General features: G+C 50.5%; 1 protein-coding gene across 10 annotated transcripts in view; it reads right to left on the bottom strand.

Moving 5' to 3' along the window:
• CSMD2 (CUB and Sushi multiple domains 2) overlaps window positions 1–20607 on the bottom strand; it is a 618865-nt gene that overhangs the window by 287011 nt on the left and 311247 nt on the right. For 9 of the 10 annotated variants that reach the window (XM_051832045.2, XM_051832046.2, XM_051832047.2 and 6 more), the window contains 4 exons: window positions 18947–19024; window positions 14030–14117; window positions 13218–13342; window positions 3650–3771 (listed from right to left, as the gene is read on the bottom strand). In XM_051832045.2, the coding sequence (XP_051688005.2) occupies window positions 3650–3771; window positions 13218–13342; window positions 14030–14117; window positions 18947–19024 (413 nt within the window). The remainder of the gene's footprint in view (window positions 1–3649; window positions 3772–13217; window positions 13343–14029; window positions 14118–18946; window positions 19025–20607) is intronic. The other variant, XM_051832049.2, reaches the window with a different exon arrangement.

The following is a 20607-nucleotide window of genomic DNA, read 5'->3' as shown; positions in this document are numbered from 1 at the left end:
TAATAGTAAGAGAACAGAAAAGATTAGACAAAGACCCAAAGAAAGCTGATATAATAGCTAGTGGGGAAAAAAGCTTTAAGGTCAAAGATATTACTACAGATAAAGACAGTCTCATAATTGGTCCATAATTGGTTTTGAAACAAACAGCTCAATTCACTAGGAAGATGTATAACATGCAGTTTGAATGTTGTAATAAAACAGCTTCCAAATATATAAAGCAAAAAAATTGACAGAACATTTAAAGAGTAATAGACAAACTGATCATCAGAGTGGGAAATTTTAATATTCCTCCCTCTTCAGTTGATTGATCAAGAAAACAAAAAAAAAATCAATGAAGATATAAATACAATTAACAAGCTTGATGTAATGGGCATATTAGAAGACAAAAATTGTAAAAGCCGCCTCTATTTTTTTTCGAACACAAATGGAATAGATGTGAAACTGACAATATTAGTCCAGAAAGTACTACAACAAATTTCAAATGCTTCAAAACAGACAATGTTCTCTAACCAAAAGCTTAAGAAACAGTAACCAAAAGACAGCTAGAAAATCCTTTATTTGGAAATTTAGAAATACTTGCAAATAAATCAGGGTTATTAGAAGCACTGCTGTTGTTCAACAACAATAATGGAATTAGGAAATATTCAGAACTCAGCTATAACAGAAAAACTGCGTATAAAAATCAGTAGGAATAGGAATACAGCCAAAGTGGTCCATGGAGGGAAATTTATAGTCTTGGATGCGTAAGATTGAAAATAATGGACTAAGGACGAAAATTAGATGCTAGAAAGAGAACAACAGAATAAGCCCAGATGCCATAGAAGAAAGGAGATTATAAAGATGAGAGCAGAAACAGTTGAAATAGAACATAAATATATTAGCAGGAGTATTAACAAAACCAAAATTTGTTCTTTGAAAAGACAAATAAATGTGAAACTTCTGACCATACTGACTACAATATGATGTCAATAAATATGCAAAAGAAAACAGAAACAATAATAGCAAGAACTATAAATGTAAGAGGCAGTATGCACAACTTCATATGCAACAAATTTGAAAACTTAACAAAATGGACTCCAGAAAAAACGGATGGCCTAAATAATCATTCAGTCATCACAGACATTAAATCTATAAGTCTAAAATCTTTCAACAAAGGAAATGCCAGATCCAGAGAGTTTTGCTGAAAAACTTCACTGAACACTGAAAGCAAACGTTATTTCACCTTCCATTAATAACCCTAAAAGACAGAAAGAGAGAAAACATCCTCAAATCACTCTGTGATGCTAGCATTATCTTGATACAAAACACTTGGCAAGGGAAATATGTAAACAACAACAAACACACAAAAACCCAAACCCCAAAGAACAGACTGATCTAACCAAGGACATAAGAGTGAATGATCCAACAAAATGTTAGCGAATCAAATATAGGCATGTATGAAAATAACAATGCTAAATAACAAATCAGCTTTATCCAGTGCAAGGTGGTTTTAAGATTATAAAAGTCAAACAATTTAATTCACTACACTAAGAATCAATGAGAAAAATAATATGAGCATATCAACAGATGCAGAAAAGTGCTAGATAAAATTCAACATCCATTCTTGATAAAAGCTACGAACAAACTAGGATTAGAAAGAAACTTCCCTAAGCCACAAAGGAGTATATTGAAATTTTAAACAGACTTCAGCAAACACCAGATTTAGCAGTGAAGAAATAGAACACATTCCATCGAACAGCAGTGACAAGAGCACCCCCCTCCCTCCGACCATCACAACAACGTGACCTCACATGGGAGGTTCTGGCCAGACAGTGAGGGAAGCTGAAGAAAGAAAAGGTATAAGGATCAGAAAGGAAGAAACAAAACAAGTCCCTCCTTGCAGAGGCATGCTGTCCATGCAGAAAACTTCACAGAATTCACAGGTGGACTATTATAAGGTAGTTGCTTTATACAAAAACCAAAGTTTAAAAATTGGTTGCCTTTCTAAACACCAGCTGAGAGACAGGTAGAAAAATGCAATTTTAAAAGATGTGATTTACAGTGACAAAATACAAGACATTTAAGAGTAATTATGAGAGTACTCCAAAAAGTATGTGGCAAAATGTATTAAAAGGTAAGTTTAGTTTGGTGCAAAAAAAGTTCTGAAATCATGCAGCATTGTTTCACAATATGCATTTTCCATGAACTTTTTCAGATATTAACATATGTTTAAGATCTGCCATGGAAACATTACACAAGTTTATGGAAAGCCTTAAAAGAGCCTGCGAGGGGCCAGCGCCGTTGCACAGCCAGTTAATCCTCTGCCTGCAGCACCGGCATCCCATATGGGCGCCGGTTCGAGTCCCAGCTGCTCCCCTTCTAATCCAGCTTTCTGCTGTGGCCTGGAAAAGCAGAAGATAGCCCAAATTCTTGGGCCCCTGCACCCACATGGGAGACCAGGAAGAAGCACCTGGCTCCTGGCTTCGGATGGGTGCAGCTCTGGCTGTTGCGGCCATTTGGGGAATGAACCAACAGAAGAAAGCCCTTTTTCTCTGTCTTTCCCTCTCATTGTCTGTAACTCTACTTTTCAAATAAATAAAGAAAAAAAATTTTTTTTAAAAAAAGAAACCTATGCAAGCCGGCGCCGTGGCTCAATAGGCTAATCCTCCACCTTGCGGCGCCGGCACACCGGGTTCTAGTCCCGGTTGGGGCGCCGGATTCTGTCCCGGTTGCCCCTCTTCCAGGCCAGCTCTCTGCTATGGCCAGGGAGTGCAGTGGAGGATGGCCCAGGTGCTTGGGCCCTGCACCCCATGGGAGACCAGGAAAAGCACCTGGCTCCTGGCTCCTGCCATCGGATCAGCGCGGTGCGCCGGCTGCAGCGGCGGCCATTGGAGGGTGAACCAACGGCAAAGGAAGACCTTTCTCTCTCTGTCTCTCTCTCTCTCACTGTCCACTCTGCCTGTCAAAAAAAAAAAAAAAAAAAAAAAAAGAAACCTATGCAAACAGATTTACAATGTTCATGGACTCAAAGATTTGGAATCAAAAGACACCAGTTCTGCTGCAGTTGATCTGCAGCAGAATATCCTGATTCCAACAGGATATTCTGTGGATCTGGGCAAGATACTTATAAAACTCATGACAGAGAATAAAGGGCATGGCAAAGGAAAAAAAAACTAAATGAAAGATAAACATGAGAAAGATGTCTTAGCAATGCAAAACTAATCTCAATAACATAGATCAATGTTAGGGACTTAATTCTGACATCAATTAAGAACACCTGCACATATGACATGCTTACATTGACATGAAATCCGAAGGCCAACAGAGCTGAAAATGTACTAAACACACAGAAGTTAACAGTCATCTCTGAGGGTTAAGGCAATGAAATGGGGTGGATGAGGGACACACATCACTAATGCAGCTGTGATGACTTTTCCTTAGGTTGGATGATGGCTACACAGGTGTTTGTTGTAGTTGGTGTTCTTTCTATCTTACTTATACGTAATAAATATATTTTTTATCTATGCAGCACTTAATCAAAGGCATGTCAAAGAATTATCTACAGAGACTCCAGCACCAACCAAGTTGTGGGTTTGTAAAACCCTTGCATACCAACTGCCCCGACCCGGCCCTACTCAGGGCACACTTCCCCCCGCCCCCAGAGCCTTACCTTGGCAGGATTGAGTGCTGTGATGATCCACACGCAGTGTGCATTGTTGTCGTACTGAATGGGGAAATTTGGGGAGGTGATGATGCCCGAGGGACCTCGGAGGTGGGCATCGCACATGCGGGCTGCCAAGAGGAGAGGAGAGGAGAAACAGGCCTTTCAGATTAGACTCGGTCCAGTCCCCCTTCCTGCCTCCCACGTCCTGCCTGCACAGAACAGATGGACTCTGGAGAGACCCAGACCCCAGACATAACCTTTGGCCTCTGGCATCCTTCTTGCACAGTCCTCAGCAGGTTCACCTGGAGATCACTCCAGAGCCTTGGTGTAGGGGCAGTCTTCGTGTGCCTTGTCCTGTCCTGCTGCAATGCAGGCCACAGTGGGCTTCCAAGGCAAGCCGGGAACCTCCCTGCAGCCCCTGCCCACACCCATCACCCTGACTCCACCGTGGGAATGGGTTAAAAACCTGTTGCCCTAAAGCTAGGTGGACCCCCGGTACCTATGGGCCTGCTAAGCAGCCCAGTCCTCACTCTGCAGATCTGCCCGTGTTTGCCTATTTCTCTCCAATTCTCCAAACCAGCCAATGCTGCTCTTCACCCAAATCTGCTCAGTCAGGAGGCTGATCTCATTCCAGGTCCTGCCAGCCACCCCTTTCTCCCTTGTCCACCTCACTGGCCTCCCAGAGTGGCATCTCAGGATGTCCTTGTCCAGGCCACCCCAGCAGGTCTCAGGTGCCAGGCACACAGGGCAAGCTCAGTCCCATCAAGCCCTTCCCTCACTGTTCCCCACACTCAGCTCCTGCCTGCATCAGGGCTTCCAACTGGAAGCATAAAGATTCAAGGTGAATTAGAAGAAGTGCTCTACTCAAGTAGATATAAAGTGGTATCAATCACAGCTTAATCTAATTAAGCTCTTTAAAATAGCTTCTAAACTAATTAGATTAAGCAGTGATTGATAACGGTTAAGGTACCACCTTGTACCTAGCTGTTTGCTTTCCTTCCAGACGCCTGCTGCAGTCCAGGCCACTTCATTCTTCAATGTTAGCGCTCAGCTATTTTCATCAAGGATTCTATGAGCCCGTTCCAGGACTGCCCACTCGGCAGTTCATCCTAATTGTAGGCAAAGCGCCTAACAGTATGGAGCTGTGAGCAAACGCAACACGCCCGAGTATATAAAATCAAAGTCATATCAAACCTGGTTTCTGCTGATGGGCACGAGTATACTAGTGCACCTGTCCACATGGGGCCAGCATCATGACAAACCTTCCGTGGACAGCCTACCTAGGAGGGTCTAGGAAGTAAGATCTGTGCTCCCAAACATAATGAAACTCTTCCCATTTCACGAACTCATCCTGTGCCCATTCATTCCAGAGTTCATTAAGTGCCTGTTGCTGCCCAGGTGGCGGGCAGGGAGAAACATCTGACTCGATGCTCCTCCCTGAAGGGTCCCGGCCAGTGTAGGCAGCAGGTGGGAAAATGATTATGATCCAGCAGAGCAGGTGTGGTTAGAGGGGTCTCTGCAAGGGGCTTTTGGGTCAGGATTGCTCCCTCCTCTCTGCATCTGGCTGCGTCTCTCCCTCCCAAAATGAGTTTGGACACGTCTCAAGAGGAAGCTCCTCCCCTCACGTGTGCCTTTAGCTCTATGCTGAGAACCACTTAAATGAACAGATTTTTGCATTGGATACAGGTGGGCCCTAAGGGGGGCGCTGGTTGAACAGCGGGCAGGCTGCCAGGTGTGCCATCTCAGCCTCCCGCATCTAAATCCCTTTACTGGGTGTTGAAGTCTGAGTGCATTAGAAAACCTCTCTGGGTCTGCTTCCTCGTCTTTACAATGTGGTGGAGGTGATAAGACAGCATTGTAGGCCGGCACCGCGGCTCACTAGGCTAATCCTCCACCTTACGGCGCCGGCACACCGGGTTCTAGTCCCGGTCAGGGCGCCGGATTCTGTCCCTGTTGCCCCTCTTCCAGGCCAGCTCTCTGCTGTGGCTGGGGAGTGCAGTGGAGGATGGCCCAAGTCCTTGGGCCCTGCACCCCATGGGAGACCTGGCTCCTGCCATCGGATCAGCGCGGTGTGCTGGCCGCAGCGCGCCGGCCGCGGTGGCCATTGGAGAGTGAACCAACGGCAAAGGAAGACCTTTCTCTCTGTCTCTCTCACTGTCCACTCTGCCTGTCAAAAAAAAAAAAAAAAAAGACAGCATTGTGCAGCGATGAGCTAAGCTGCCACTTGTGACACCAGCACCCCATTTCAGAGTGCCAGTTTGAGTCTGATCCAGCTCCCGGCTAAAGCAGTGGAAGATGGCCCAAGGGCGTGGGCCCTGCTACCTACATGGGAGACCTGGACCAGCCATGGCCATTTGAGCAGTGAACCAGCAGATGGAAGATCTCCCCTGCCCCCATCACTCTCCCCTACAAATAACAAATTATTCATTTTAAATGTGGCCAAGATATCACTTCATGGAGCCCCAGGGAGGTTGAAATGGTATGAGACGAGGCATGTGAAGGCTCAGCCAGGCCTGGATGTGGTCAATATTCAACAAAGCGGCCCAGGACTCTACCTGCCACATCCATTCCTTTCTCTATGCCCAAAATTGTGCCCAAGGTGAGGATCTGTTTTCTGCCTTCCCTGGTTTCTTTCTGGTCATGCTTGAGACTCACAGAATCACTAAACAAATTAGAACAAGATCATCAAAACCGTGGCCACGAACCAGCCCACCTTTGCCAGGGGACCCGTGCCTTCAGAACTACAGGTCAGCCAAGAAGCCCACACACCTCCTCCACCTTTTCTGGAAAGTCAGAGTCTGCTGCCAGAACCCTTAGCTTCCGACTCCATTTATCCTGCACTTGTTTCCAAGAATCAGACGGTATTTGCAGTCTGTTGACACATGCTGAAGGTAATTAGAGAGACAGGGCAAAAAGGCATTTCCCACTTACAGTACAGAGGGGTTTAATTAAAATATTACGATCTGCAGATAGCATGGAGCACCTTAAAATACACTCTGAATGCAGCATCAGCTCCTTTTTGCCTCCAATATCTGGGCAAGACCAGGGGTTCTGTGGGCAGACAGATGTCCCCCTGGGACCCACCACCAGACAGGGAGCTCACCGTTGGTGGCCACTGAATAAATGAATGAGTGGATCTTGCAGTGCCTCCACTTGCCTCTTCCCACCCAGGGCTCCTCTAGACAGGTGACAGTGACACTTCTAAGGTGTCTAAGGTGACTGAGACCTTCTAAGCCCGAGTCTTCCTCTGAGCACCACTGACCTGATGAGGGCCGTATCACAGTCCAGGGCACTGTGAGGAGATACCCCCAACCCGCATCCACTGCCAGGTGTGGCACTGAAACAACAAGCCAAGTGCTCCTCACGTAAACACCTGTGCTCTTCTAGCTTCTCCCCAAATCTCCTCCCCCTCTCCGTTCTGTGCTATCCTCCTGGCTTCTCCTACTACAGACCTCCCCTCTCGCCCTGTCCTCAGTCCTCTGGACCCACCACCCCACCGACCAATTCTAAGGTGCCCTAAGCCCTACTTAGAGCTGCAATGGCTTTCAGACCTCCTGCTCCAATTCCTACCATGACTGAAGCCCAGTGCCCATGCCCCGCCTTCTGTATTTCTTTCTACAGATGTTTGCTGGGCCTCGAGAAGAACTCATTCTTGCCCGCTCCAGACCTCCATTCTGAGGACACATTTTCCCTCTGCTCATAAGCCCCCTGCTGCCTTTTCTCCTCGCAGGGCCCAACTGACACATCCTTGGCCACCGTTACGAGTTTTCTCCTGCAAATCCTCCACAAACCCTTGTTTCCTTTGCTCCCTGGACAACATCAATTATGGAGGAAGCTCTTCGCCTCCATTCTCCATCCCTGCTCCCACACAGATGAGCTTAGCTGGGAGAAAGACCACTCATAGGAATAGGAAGACTGATGACCCTGCAAGATCACGATGACCTATCTCAGAAGAATCCTAGACACTGCCTGGCGACCCTACCATCTCGCCCTGCCAGCTCTCGCTCTCCTGCATTCTCACACCTTCCGCACGCCTCTCTCGGACCTCCCCCGCTTCTTCTCACCTCCCTTCCTCTGGGCTGGTGATCTGAGAAGCCATCTGGCAGGCACATCCTTCCTTCCCCTCCCTAAGTGTGCAATCCTGCCTGCTTACGTGCTCTTTGTCTTCCTCCTGTAGCAACACAGCACATCCTCTCTTTTTGGAGCCCAACCTCTTCTCACGAGATCTGGCACCCCTGCCTTCTTTCCATCCCAAGATCAACCCTGTTCACAGCTGGCCCCGGGGCCCTGCTGTCCTGAGACCCTGGGAGGTCCGACTCTCAGGTCTTAAACTGATCATTCCATTCCTTCCATTCCTTCCCTACCACCTGTGCCTCCAGCGGAGTGAGTCTCGGCGTCATTGTCCCTCCAGTCCTCTGGCTCCTGCATCTCTTCCCGTCTCTTGATCTCCTGACCCTTCCTCTCTCATCCCTCTGCCTGGACCTCAGGGCTCCTCACTGAAACCATTCGCTCCCTCCACACCTTCATATCTGCTTGGCAAAACGGCCGCCTTTGAGCGGCTGTACCGTCCACCTTTTCTATTCTTCATCCTTGGTGCCTAGGGGCCGCCAGGAGAGCCACAGATTGATTGACGGTCTGTCATCATGATGGAAGTCTCAGCCCAAGTCAGTCCTCTCTTCCTTCAGCTCCCTCACTGATTCTTTGCAGAGACAACTTCAAATCTTGGGCCCTGGGCTGAGCCGTGCAACCTCAATAATTACTTTTGAGTCATTATTATCCTTGAACTTCTCTGGAGATCTGACCCTGCTGACCCTTCTCCCTTTGTGAAACTCACTTTCTTTGGCTTCAGTGAGCCTGTTGGATTTTCTCTCTGGCCCTCTTCAGTGTCTTTCTTCTATACTAATGCCTTACAAGTAGTTTTAAAAATCTAGATAAAGGTTATATGGGTGTTCTTTGCACATTATTGCAACCCTCCTGTAAATTTTGAATTATATCAAAATAAAGAGTTACCAAAGCACAGAAAGGGTGGAGGGGGAGTTGTTCTGCATGGATCCATCCAACATGCAGACTCAAGGATGTGCAGGCGCAAGGACTGAGCCTTGGAGCCAGCGTCTGAAGCTCGGCTCCACTGATTGGCTTTGTGCCCTTGGGGAAGTTGGTCATTCTAAGCTTTAGCTAAACATAAAATATGGTTATTACCATGCTCCTCTATCCAGAAATTATGAAAAATGCCTGGTGCAATGCTTTCGACAAGTATAAAGAGCTTAACCAATGGGAGTGTTATCATTAGTACACATAGATAAGGGATTCAGGGACATTCTCAGGGTTGGAGCAATGGGGCATGTAGTCTAGCGCAGTCAGTGTGCATCACCTAGGGACACCAACGGAGAGGAGTGAGGAGAGAAAGGAGAGCAGGGGAGAGAGATGAAAATAGAACTCTGGGCGACCATACTGTTTAAGGGGTGGGCCAGGAAACTGATCCCATGCAGGGCACCAAGAAGGAAAACAGCCGCCTCTGAGTATCACGGCCTTGACTTCAGCCTGGCTGGTGCTGTATTTGCCATGTTTCTCTCCCATTTCACAGATGAGGGGAAAGATTCATAGCATTTCAGGGTGGTTTTCTCCTGTGCCACATGGTTGATCAGTAGTAAAATAAGAACTTGAATTTAGGTCTCTGAGTTCCAAACCTGAAATTCTATCCCCACCAAAGAATTATGCTTATATTTGTGTGTATAAATATCTGAAAAGTTCATGGGACGTGTGCATTACGAAAACCTGTATGTATTTGAAATCACCAAAATAGAGTTCTCTCTTAATTCCATTTTTATACAAACTTCATGAGGTGTGTGTGTATGTGTGTGTGCAGATTTAGCCCAAAAGGAAAAAATACATGGTTTTCTGTTAATGATTTACTTGGGGCTGGACAGTCCCTGCCCTCCACCAACACCAACCTGTGGTCACAACAGACCGGGTCTCCCAGATGTCAGTGGGTCCTCTTGCTATGCTAGTGGTGTATGAACAGCATTCTCTGGAGCCCCGATATCTCTGCTTAGAGGCTACTGAGAGCGGCCGAGGGAGAGGTGAGTGCAAACCTCCTGCCCCTGCTCTCATCAGAGAAGCTCCTCTTGCACCTGTCTTACTTACTTTCTGCAAAACCTTATTTTTAAATGTTGGGCTCCATCATGGCAAGCCCCATATTATACCACTCTGCCTCTCCCTGGGTCTGTGCACCCTTGGTTTAAGAGTGTTTCTTTCACACTGACCACCGTCTCTAGGAATCCAATTTGAAGCACGTCTTCTGGTCCTCTGGTGGGAGGCAAAGGAAAGAAATCCCCTGAATAGGCCTGATCTCAAATTCCAAAGTGAGGGCACAGCCCCAGCCGGTTCATCTGCTTCAATCCCTGACGCACTCAGGTGGTCCTCAAACGCCTGTTGAGACCCTTGCATGTGCCAGGCTCTGTGTTTTAGTGGAATCAATTGTGTGGAAAAATGAGTATTTAAAATCAAATCATATTTTAAATGCATTAGAGGAAAAATAATACCAGTGTGGATGATGGCAGTCCTTTCTAGAATGTAATTTTTTAGGAACTTGTTTCGGAGTTAGAGCTTCTTAGAATTCAAAGAATTTTGTCTCTTTTTGTTCTTAGAGTGGGGTTCACTTAAACTAAAAGAATCACAATTATAATAGGAACTCCAATTAATTAAAACCAAAAGATTTTAAAAGAAAAACCTTGAAAACTGCCAACATAAAGAGACCCTTGAATCTAATATCCGTCTCAGCCCTGGGCCTTCAGATAAGCCCAGGACAAATCATGAAGTCCAAACTCCAAACCAGGAGCCTTCCGCCTCTCCCTCTCTCCCTCACAGTGGTCTTTGTGAGGGGAGCCAGAGAGAGAGAGACTGGGGCTGGGTGTGTGACTCAGCAGCTGAGATGCCTGCATCCCTCATGGAGTCCCTGGGCTTCAGTCCCAGGTCCCATCCTATTTCCAGCCTCTGGCTAATTCATATCCTGGGGGGCTGCAGCTGATGACCCAAAAACTTGGGTCCTTGCCACCCCTGTGGAAGACCTGGATGGAATTCTAGGCTCCTTACTTGGTGTGGCCAGCCCTGGCTACCATGAGCACTTGGAGAGTGAACCAGTGGATGGGAAATCTCTCTCTCTCTCTGCCTCTCAAAATAAAATAAATAAACAAAAAATTTAGAGGGAGACAGAATGGCATGAGGGTGCACCTCTGTTGGAAATCCATGCTCCGCCACACTTGGGGCTGGTGGCTGTCCACACAATGACCTAATTCAGTCTGACAATCAGGGGGCAGGGCAGGTTTTATTGGTCCTGTGCAGGGTTAGCAAGTGACCAGGTGGCAGGACTGTGATCTAGATCAAAGTTTGTAGGGCTCCCAAGCAGTAGCCCTGCCATGTGACTGGTGAGGATGGTGAGGAAACCAACTCTGCAGGCCTCCAGGGCCGCCAGAGGCCGAGGCTTGCTCTGGGACTTGAGGAAGCTGTATATGCACAGTGCTCAGCCCACACATGTGTGCAAAGAAATCTCAAAGACCCCCAGCATCACTTCTCAACAAGCATGTTCAAGGTCACTGCCTCACCTCTTCTTCAAAGTCATGCCATGAAGCAATGTTCTATTATTACCTCTTTTTAGCAGGAAAAAGATAAAAGAAATTTAGAGGGGTGAAGAAACTGGCCCAAGGGCACACAGCTAAACTGTAATGATGGCTGGACTTGAACCGTGGTCCCCTTCCTCTTCCTCCTCAGTGGCAGCGGATGGAGAAAGCTGAGCCCAGTGCTCAGTGAGGGTGCAGCAGCAAATGCAGAGCCCAGTGGGCCAGAATCACTGCAAGTGCTCAAACGAGGCCCACAACACATTTGGGGAAAAGAAGAGTCCATTATTCAACTGTGGACTTCCTTTCAAAGCACCAGAGCTCCCCCCCCCCCCCCCCGCAGGTGTTCATGAAAACAATCACCACCACTAGAAAGCAATGGCAAGTCTTGGACAAAAATCAGATCCCACCACCGCCTACAGGCATTGCTGTGTAGGCTTCTAGAAAGGAATCCTGGAAGGACAGATCGGCCAGGGCACCCTCGGTCCTCAGGCTGGATAAACCAGGCCTTTCCACACAGCTGGTGTCTTGACTCTCTCATTCAACACACGTTACTTGACACCTTCCAGGTGCCAGGCCCAGTTCTAGGTGGTGAACACAACAAAGTTCTCGTCCTAAAGGGCTGCTCTTCCACTGTGCCCTTGCTAGCGCTTCCCAGTTCATGAAATGTTCACACATCCAGAATTCCATTTCATCCTCACATTAGACACATGGGTAGTGGACACTATTAGCTATGTTTAACAGGTAAGAGAAGAGGCCCAGGAAAAACAGGCAGTTTGCCCAACTGCCAATCGTGAGTTGTACCAAGACCTCACCTTTTAAGGGAATGATAAAAAAAAAGCAGCTATGTCGAATTCTTGAAATAATTAAGTGAAAATCAGTAAAAATGCAAAGTGCATTATGAACCGTGGATCACGGCCACCTCAAGGTTGAATAGAGATGAATAAATTGTAGGCTTATTTGAAAGATATTTCCATGACCTTCTTCCAGGTTATTTATGGACACATTAATGAACAAGGAGTGGGCTTCGTTTCTAACTTTGCCATCTTATGTGTGATAATGATCTAGGTTCTTTTTCCTGGGCCCCTCTTATACTGCATGGATCTCAGCCAGATGCCTATGCCTAGTGAGAGGTGAAATTCTTAGATCAGAAGAATCCAGAATGAAACTTTAGGGGGAAACGGGCCTTCTCTTCCAAAAGGGCACTCAAAAGAGCATCTGGGGGCTTTTGAAAGGACACCCGAGAGCCCCGTGCCCAAGGGCTCTCCTTGCTGGTGTCCAGAGCGAGCGCAGGAGAAGCACCTGTTGTCCTTGCCCCAGTGAAGGCACACTCCCAGGTCTGGTATTTCCAGGTTTTTGGTGGGGAGAGGGGTGGGGGCTGGGCCAGCCCAGCCATGTGACATCGGGGAGTGCGCGTGACAGGACCTTGAGGACAAGATGCCCAGGGGTGGGGTGAGAAGAATCTTGCAGAGAAGCCTTGTGATGCTTTGGTCTATGTCACTGCACAGCTAGGAGCATTTCTTCAGAAGTGACAGCTCCATTGTCTGCAGTGTGGGAAAAGAAACAAGGGCACTGGGGAGAGGGGTCGGGATGCACATGTGTGACAATGGAGGAATCGAGGTGATGGCAGAGAAGGTGACTCCCTTTCCTACCAAGGTAGGGCCGGGCTATCTTTGTGTAGTGAGCTAGCAACATCCTCCATTAGACTGTGAGGTCCAGACAGGGAAGGGACTCCTCTCTTTCTCACCCCTGTATCTCTTGATCCCAGTATGGGCTTTGACACAAAGAAGATGCTAAGTGAGTATGATGATTAGTAAACAAACACAGGACTCCAGGCCCAGGGAGCAGCAAGGGAGTCAGGTGAGGTGGTCTGGGTGGCAGCCTGGGTCCCGGGATCTAAGCTCCACTTTCCATGCCCAGTCTGGCTTTATGGTCCACGCCCTTCCCCGGGGCACCCTCACCTCGGCACACTGGCCTGTGGTCGCTCCAGGCTGCAAACATGTCGCTCACTCTCATGCAGGTGATCCGCTTGGACCCTTGCAGGTCATAGCCCTCGTTGCAGGTGAACTGGACACTGGATCCTAACCTGGGAGACAAGATGTGTCCGTGAGCTCGATCCCCAGGCCTGCCAGTCCTGCCCCGAGTCCTTCCTGTTCCATGAGGAAATCCACATGGATGGACCACTCTCACTGCTTCCGACCTTAACCTCTCCTCCACTGCTCAATTACTTAAAAATCTCCATTTGAAGGAACATCTGCTCTTCCACTTCCTTTTTTGGACCATTTAATGGTTTTAGGATTGAGTTAAAAGGTGACTTTGTGAGCAAAATGGGGATCCTCTGAGATAAGTATCAATTAGGGCAGCTAAGAGTGGGCGGATGATGCCCATAACTCTAATGAAAATGGAGGGTTATGGAAAAATGCCTTGAGAGTCAGAAACTCTGCAAAATGCGCCACCTCAGGGACCTGGAATCTTCTAGATGATCACGGGTCTGCTAGCGTGTCATTACTGAGAATGACAGCCTCTATATGCTGGCTACACAGGCAGTCTATCCCTTCCCCGCCCCCTATAAGACATGGACTCCGTACCAAGGGCTGGACCAGGACAGAACACCCAAGGCCACAGTCTACTCCAAAAAGGTCTCTGTCTCCATGCCATCACCTCCACTCCCTCCCTCTCCCCCAGGAAGGCCCTCATCTTGCGCCCCGCCCCCCCCCCACCCCCCCGAGGCCAGCACACGCTTGTGACCAGAAGGTTCCCCAATCGATCTTACCTGAAATCTGAGCCTAGTCTTTTGCCCCTTTCGGGTATGCCAGGGTCTGGACACATATTATGTCCTTGGGAAACACCAACCTGAGTTACTACAAGGCAAAAAACAGCACATACAGAGATGCAGAGTCACAGGGAGGCACCCGTCGGGGCAACGTCTCAGGGTGGGTGGTGGAGGCAGAGACAGAATGAGGCCCTGCTCTGCGGGGACCATGTTGGGTGGCTGAGGTCTATCGGACAGGGGTTTCCTGAGTGTGCAAGGTGGGGAGCTGCTTTGACAAATGCCTTTGCAAGTCCAAGTGAAATTCATCCAGGAGCTTGTGGCTCAGAGACAGGCCCCGCCCCCATACCAACAGCCACTCCGTTCCTTTGTTCATCCCAGTGGCCAGCTCCTGGTGACCTCCCCACCCTGTGCTTCAGACCCCGGGAGTGGAGACTCTACATGGGATGAGCCCCCCGACCCCAGCCCCAAATGGAGAAATGACTCAAAGAAAGTGAAATAAAAGGTGGATGCATGGTCAGAAACGGTAAAGAATGTAAGAGAAAGCTGCAGTCTGGAGTTCAAAGCAAGGACTTGAGCTCAAATACAGGTATTTTCTTCCCATCAGACACTTCTCAAACCACAGTAAGCAGTCACCAGAGTACCCTCCCCCAGCTATTCCAACGCCACGGCCAAGGGCACTGAGCAGAGATGGCACCTGTGACGCTTCTGGCAGGCGGTGAGATGCTCTGACACCTGCCGACGCCAGAGTCCTGTTTACAAGAACCATATGCACAGCCGTCTGGGCTAGAGAAGGAACGCGGTCCAGGGGCGGCGGACACAGACGCGGAGGGGAGGGCGAGAGGCCCCGGCCCTGCCTTTTGGTTTTTCTCCAACGCTATGGTCAGACTGCTGAGGCTGGAAGCCCTCACACCTCTGCATTCCTGGCTTCGAGGCTGACCAGGAGCTCTGGCCAGAGCAGCCCCATTCAAGGACTCGCCAACCCCCAGCCCCAATTCCAACAGTAACATCTGGTCAAGGGAGTATGGGGTGACTGGAGCAAGCCCCTTCCCAAGTTTGCCCAATCCCTTCCCCTCCCCTTCCATGTCTCAGAGCAAGCACCCCATCACCCGACCACCCACTCAGTCATTCCCCCATATGGGTACACAACAAGCATTCATAAAGCACCTACTGTGCACAAGGCCTTCTGGATACCACGAGATATGACCACTGTCCTCTAGGAACAGCCAGTCGGGTGAAGACACGACACATGGAAACAAACCACAGGGTCACGATGGGGAGAGACAGCAAGTACAGGAGTGCCAGAGGGGAGGCCCAACCTCACTGCTGGGAGAAGTGCGGATGCCTGTCTGGGACTGTGTCTTGCACACACTTCCGAGGAGGTAGGATTTGGAATGGTGGTGACAGAGGTGACTGCGGCAGGCAGAGGCACACGGACACAGAGCTGGGGGTCTCTCAGTGTGACCGAACGAGAGACAGTGGTGAACAACGGGGTGACGGGGTCTAGAGGTCAGACTTTTAAAGAAGGGGACCCACGGAAGAATCCTGAGTGGGGTCAACACCCCGGGAGGCGCGGATTGCTCAGGCATAGGCTGGATATCTCGAGACGAGTTAGAGAGGCCCATGATTGTCCAAGTCAAGGACAATGAGAGGCCAACCGTGGGGTAGAAAGAGATGGTGGAGTTGGCTGGCAAAGAAAGAATCAGCAGGCTCCACGAAGGACCAGGGCACGATGCGGGAAACGGGTTCCCAGGCCTGGAGACACATGAGGATGCAGGTGGCAGAAGGCAGCAGGGCCAGGGGAGTCCCATCCCCCACTTGCTCAGTCCAGAACTCGTTTCTGCAGACAGAGGCCTCCTGAACACCGAGTTCAAACCTGCAGGCGAGCCCCGGGTGGGGCCAGCCCAGGGAGATGCAGGCCCCAGGCAGAGCAGGTGGCTCAGGCCAGGCAATGAGCGCGAGTCCCCCCACGCTGCGTTTCTCCAACTTTCCACCTCACCAGGTGAGTGCCAGTCGTTCCCATGGGACCTGGGCCCTTGTTCCCAACCCTCTCCCTTTCCTTGCCAAGCCTCTACCTCTACAGATTTCACATCCTCAACTTAACAAAGCCCTTGTCCCCACCAGTGCAGAAACCTCAGGCTGGGAGAGGAAGACTGAAGCACCGGTGCCGAGGCAGGGCAAGCTCCTGCCTCTTGGGAACCCAAGTGATGGATAGAAGGAAGAAGATAACTGGGGCCAGAGAACCCCAGTGGGTAGGAAGGAGAGAGGAGGCTCTGTTTTCAGAAGGTGAGGAAGACACACTTGCTGCTCTACCTGGTTTACCACCAGCCACCCCCTACAGCCTCGCAGGATCAGTCCCTACCGTGGGCTTCCAGACTAATTGCCCACCTTCTTGAGTTGCTGCCTGCTCAACCCTGCCCACAGACCACACCCATCCCGAAGTCCCCGTTGACCACCACAGGGAATCACCCAGCCCCCTCGGAGCATGGTAAGAATGCCTGGGCGACTCAGCCCCCAGCTCCTGCCCTGGGAGGCAGACAGAGCAGCAGGCTGAGAGACAAGAATGGGGCTGGACCAGTGAGGAGAGACTACTGCAAAACCCTCTTGGACAACAGCCCTTGACCTACACAGCAGACCCCACGGCCTCCCCTTCAGTCGTGAGGCTCAGGAACCAGCCACGGAGTTACAGACCCAGCGGTGACGCAGCTCACACCCGGCCGGTACCCCCCTCTGCAGAGGGCTGAGCAGGCGATGGCAGTCCCAAGAGGAAGTTCAAGGCCCCTAGGAAACAAGCAACCTCAAACCCCAGTGAATGGTTTCTTGTATGAATTACATTCCCCCACCCCCCGATTCTCTGTTTAATCCCAGCCTTCACTGCCTATTCAAAACCAGCCCGTGTGCTTCCAGCATTAGGCCCCAGCAGGGTCCCTATGGTGTGGGAAAGGCCATGGTTTCTGCCCAAAGTGAAGAGAGCCATAGACAGCTGGGTGGCCAGGACCAGTGGCCAGGGTCTGTGGTGCCCACTGTCTGGTAAGGGTAGTAAGTGGGGCCCACTGCTCCGCCGAAGTCCAGAGCAGTTGTCCTTGGGGAATCCAGGCAGAACACAATGGCCAGACACCACCTGCACACATTTGCTCCCTGCCTCCAAGCTGTTGGAATCCCATCCCTGGCCCTTCACAGGAATCTTAGGAAGGAAAACTAATGCCTTTTTAGTGGAGAGACGCACATTTTTTTTGCAAAGAGTATTTGCATTATTTCATTAGAATTGGGTTTTTTCATCTTTTCGAGGGAGCATGGGCATCTCTACATAGCGAATGAAAACCATGGATTCGCCAGAAAAATCCATGTGCAACAGCTGGTTCATGGGTTGTTGAAGTCCTAGGTTACAAAGACCCAGCTGAGATCCAACCCACCCTTGGGAAGAAGGCAGGGTAAGATTTTGCCTTCCTAGTCTCCAGATGTAGCCACTGGGACAACACAACTACCTGGGGATGCATCTGAGATAAACACTTGCACTCGTAAATCCAGGCTATCTCCTTAAGTTTACTGGTGCCTCCAGGATAAAATCAGAAATGAAGTCATGCCTGCCTTGGGTCACCTGGTTTCCTGTGGCTACAGCAAGAGTCTGTGAGGGTCCTGGTCAGAGCTTGAGCCTTCTCAGCAGATTCCTAGCCTGACTCTGGACTCTCCAGGGTGCTGCCCCTTCCCTTGACCTCGTGGTCAAGCACAGAAGCAGGGCCTCCTGGCCACCCCTGCCATCCAGTTCCTCAGGCTGGACCATCAGAGATGCAGGTCTCCAGCTGCACCCAAGAGCCTGTCTGTGGTCCCCTCTCCACTTGGAAGACTCATGAGGCTGGTGCAAATCCCCACACCCAGGCTCTGTTCACCTGGGGCCCAGGATCCAACAGCCTCACACCCTCCCTTCTCCTGGCCACAGCCACCAGCACGGAGCTCTGGGACTACAAGGGATCTCCCCTCAACAAGTGCTTTTGGCATCTCAAGGCAAGTGAGCATGCGGAGGGAGAGTGAAAGGGTGAGGGGCGAGGCAGGCACTGACAGGGGTTGGGGGGCAGAGTACGAGACGGGGAGGAAAGGGAAAGAAAGGAGACAACGTGGAGGCGGAGAGAGGGCCAGAGAGGGAGCCAGGGCAAAGGAAGGGGAGAAGGAAGACCGCAGGGTCGGTCCCTGGGCACAGGGGCAGCCTCCCTCATTCGCCTGCAGGTGGGGGATGGAAAAGGCTCCCTGCTTGCCAGTCCAGCTTCCAAGGGTGACCCAGGACCTTCCCAGGCCCTTCCCACGCTCTTACTCAAAAGCCCCCCAGCACAGCCATGATCAGGTGCTCCTCAGGTGACACTCCGCAGCCACACCCCCGCATCAGACCCCTTGTCATCTTCCAAACACACACGGCAGGAGCAACGTTCTCAAAGGCGCCGTCTTCCCAGTGCCCGAGCAGGAGCCACCCGGCACGTCCCCACCAGCCCGAGAGACAGGAAAGGGACCCCTGGAGCAGGTTCTAGGCATTCCCCACCCTCCCCTTCCCAATCTGGCCTTGGGAGCCGGAACTGGGCCCAAGAGCCCGTCAGATCCCAGGCCGAGGTTATTGACTCCAAGGAGAGGAGCCAGAAAGAGGCCCGACTTAGCAGGTGGAAGTGACTCAAAAGGAAAAATAAAGAGAGAAATGTAGCAGTAATGACTCCCTGGAGTGCAGTTCGAATGGGAAGTGAGGGAGGAAGAGGAAACGGCAGGGAGATGGGCGGAGGAGAGGGGAAGGGCAGGTCCCGGGCTGCTGGCTGGCTGCCACCGTGCATCCACGTGCAGAGGCTGGGGTGCAGGGAAGTCACTCCAGCACCGTCTGGCTTCCCGCTGTCACTGCTTTGCAGTGTGACCACGAGCAAGGGGCCCGCGCGGGCGGACACTTACACACAGATGTCTTCTGGTTGTTGTCTTTGCTCGGCATCAGCTTCACGCCTCGGGACTTCAGCTCGATCTGCTTCTTGACTACAGAGGAAGGAAGGACAATGGTGTAAGCTGTCTGCTGTGGGCAGGGACAGGAGTCCCTCCAGAAGGACCCCCCTCTTAACAGAAGCTTGGGACACTGCAAGGTGGGTCAAAGCCAGGAGCTCCTCTGCTCAGGGACAGGGACACACGAGGCATAGTGTTCAAGTACAAGAGGGTCTCAGACATGGAGAAAGCTGCTATCAGGGCTGGCCACCAGGGGGGAGGCAGAAAAAGTGGCAGGTCTCCCGCCCGGTGGCTGCTGAAGGGGTCTGCGATTCTCCGAGTGGCTTCTCCAGATGTCTGAGATTCATCACTAGGACCGACTTCAGTCAGCTCCCAGCTGACCTCACGAGCATCTATGCACGAAGCTGTGTACTGCCCTTTCCACCTGCCTTTTTATGGGTTCTTGCCTGACCCATCCCTCATTTCTTTTTTTTAAACAGAAACATTTATTTGAGGGACAGAGAGAAAGAGAGAGAGAGAAAGGCCATTCCCATTTTCCTACTTGAACTTCCCAAATGCTTGGGTGGCTTTGTGAGGGGCTAGAACCAGGAGCCAGGGACCCAACCCAGGTCTCCCGTGTGGGACATGGGAACATAACTACTTGAGCAGTCACCTGCTGCCTCCCAGGGTTTGCATCACCAGGTACACTGGAATCGGGAGCTGGAGCTTGGGATCAAAACCAGGTACATCTTAGCCACTAGGCCGAAAGCTCACTCCATGCCCTGCCCAGTTTCTGAACCAGCCATGACCGGGGAGGGTAGATTGGGTTATGGGCCCAAGCTGTCACACTTTCCACTAGCCACACCTTACAAAACGTGATCGGGTAGTTCCTCCCATTACAGACCTGGAACATTTGGATTTGGCCATGTGTCTTTGAAAACACACAGGCCCTGTCATGCCAAAGGCTTGAAAAACACCTTCTGGATGGGGCTTGCCCTCTTGCATCCCCAGCTTCACAAGTGAGAAGATTCACTCGGTCCCGGGAGGAGGAAACACATGTGGGGCCAAGCCAGTTGGCCCAGCGAACACAGCCCATGTCTGCCAACCTACTGTATGGGCGGGGAAGCTGAGTCTTAAGGGTCACCAGGTGGGCCGGTGCCTGTCTCAAGTGGGACCCTGGGGGATTAAAGACAATGTTTACTCTGTCCATAATTCATCAGTTCACCCAAAAGCACAAAAATGTGCCAGTGCCAGAACTGCACAATCTCCACGGCCTTCCCTCCCTACCTGTCAATGTCCTTTGGTCTGACTTCCTCTGTTCCCCAAACCATGCTCCTGGATTCCGGAGACTTCACCCCATCTCAGGGTCTATGCCTTGGTGTGTCTGTGCAATTCCAGATGTGCTATGCTATCTTCCAGCTGACCCCTGCTCAGAGTGACACCCAGCAGTAGCAATCACAAGTGTGACCAGGCACTTCCCGTGTGCCAGGCCTGGGTGCTTGGCGAGCTCTTTATTCAGCCAGCACCCTTGACTCCTCTCTGTCACATCCACACACAACCCATTAGCAAATCCTCCCAAATATATCTCCAGGGCAGTCTCTTCCCACAGCGTCCATGTGGTCCACGATCTGGTCTACACC

The sequence above is a fragment of the Oryctolagus cuniculus genome, chromosome 7 (genome assembly GCF_964237555.1).
Source record: "Oryctolagus cuniculus chromosome 7, mOryCun1.1, whole genome shotgun sequence".
In the NCBI taxonomy this organism is placed as follows: domain Eukaryota; kingdom Metazoa; phylum Chordata; class Mammalia; order Lagomorpha; family Leporidae; genus Oryctolagus; species Oryctolagus cuniculus.
Note: the sequence above shows the minus strand (reverse complement) of the source record. Positions and strands in the feature narration are given on the sequence as shown.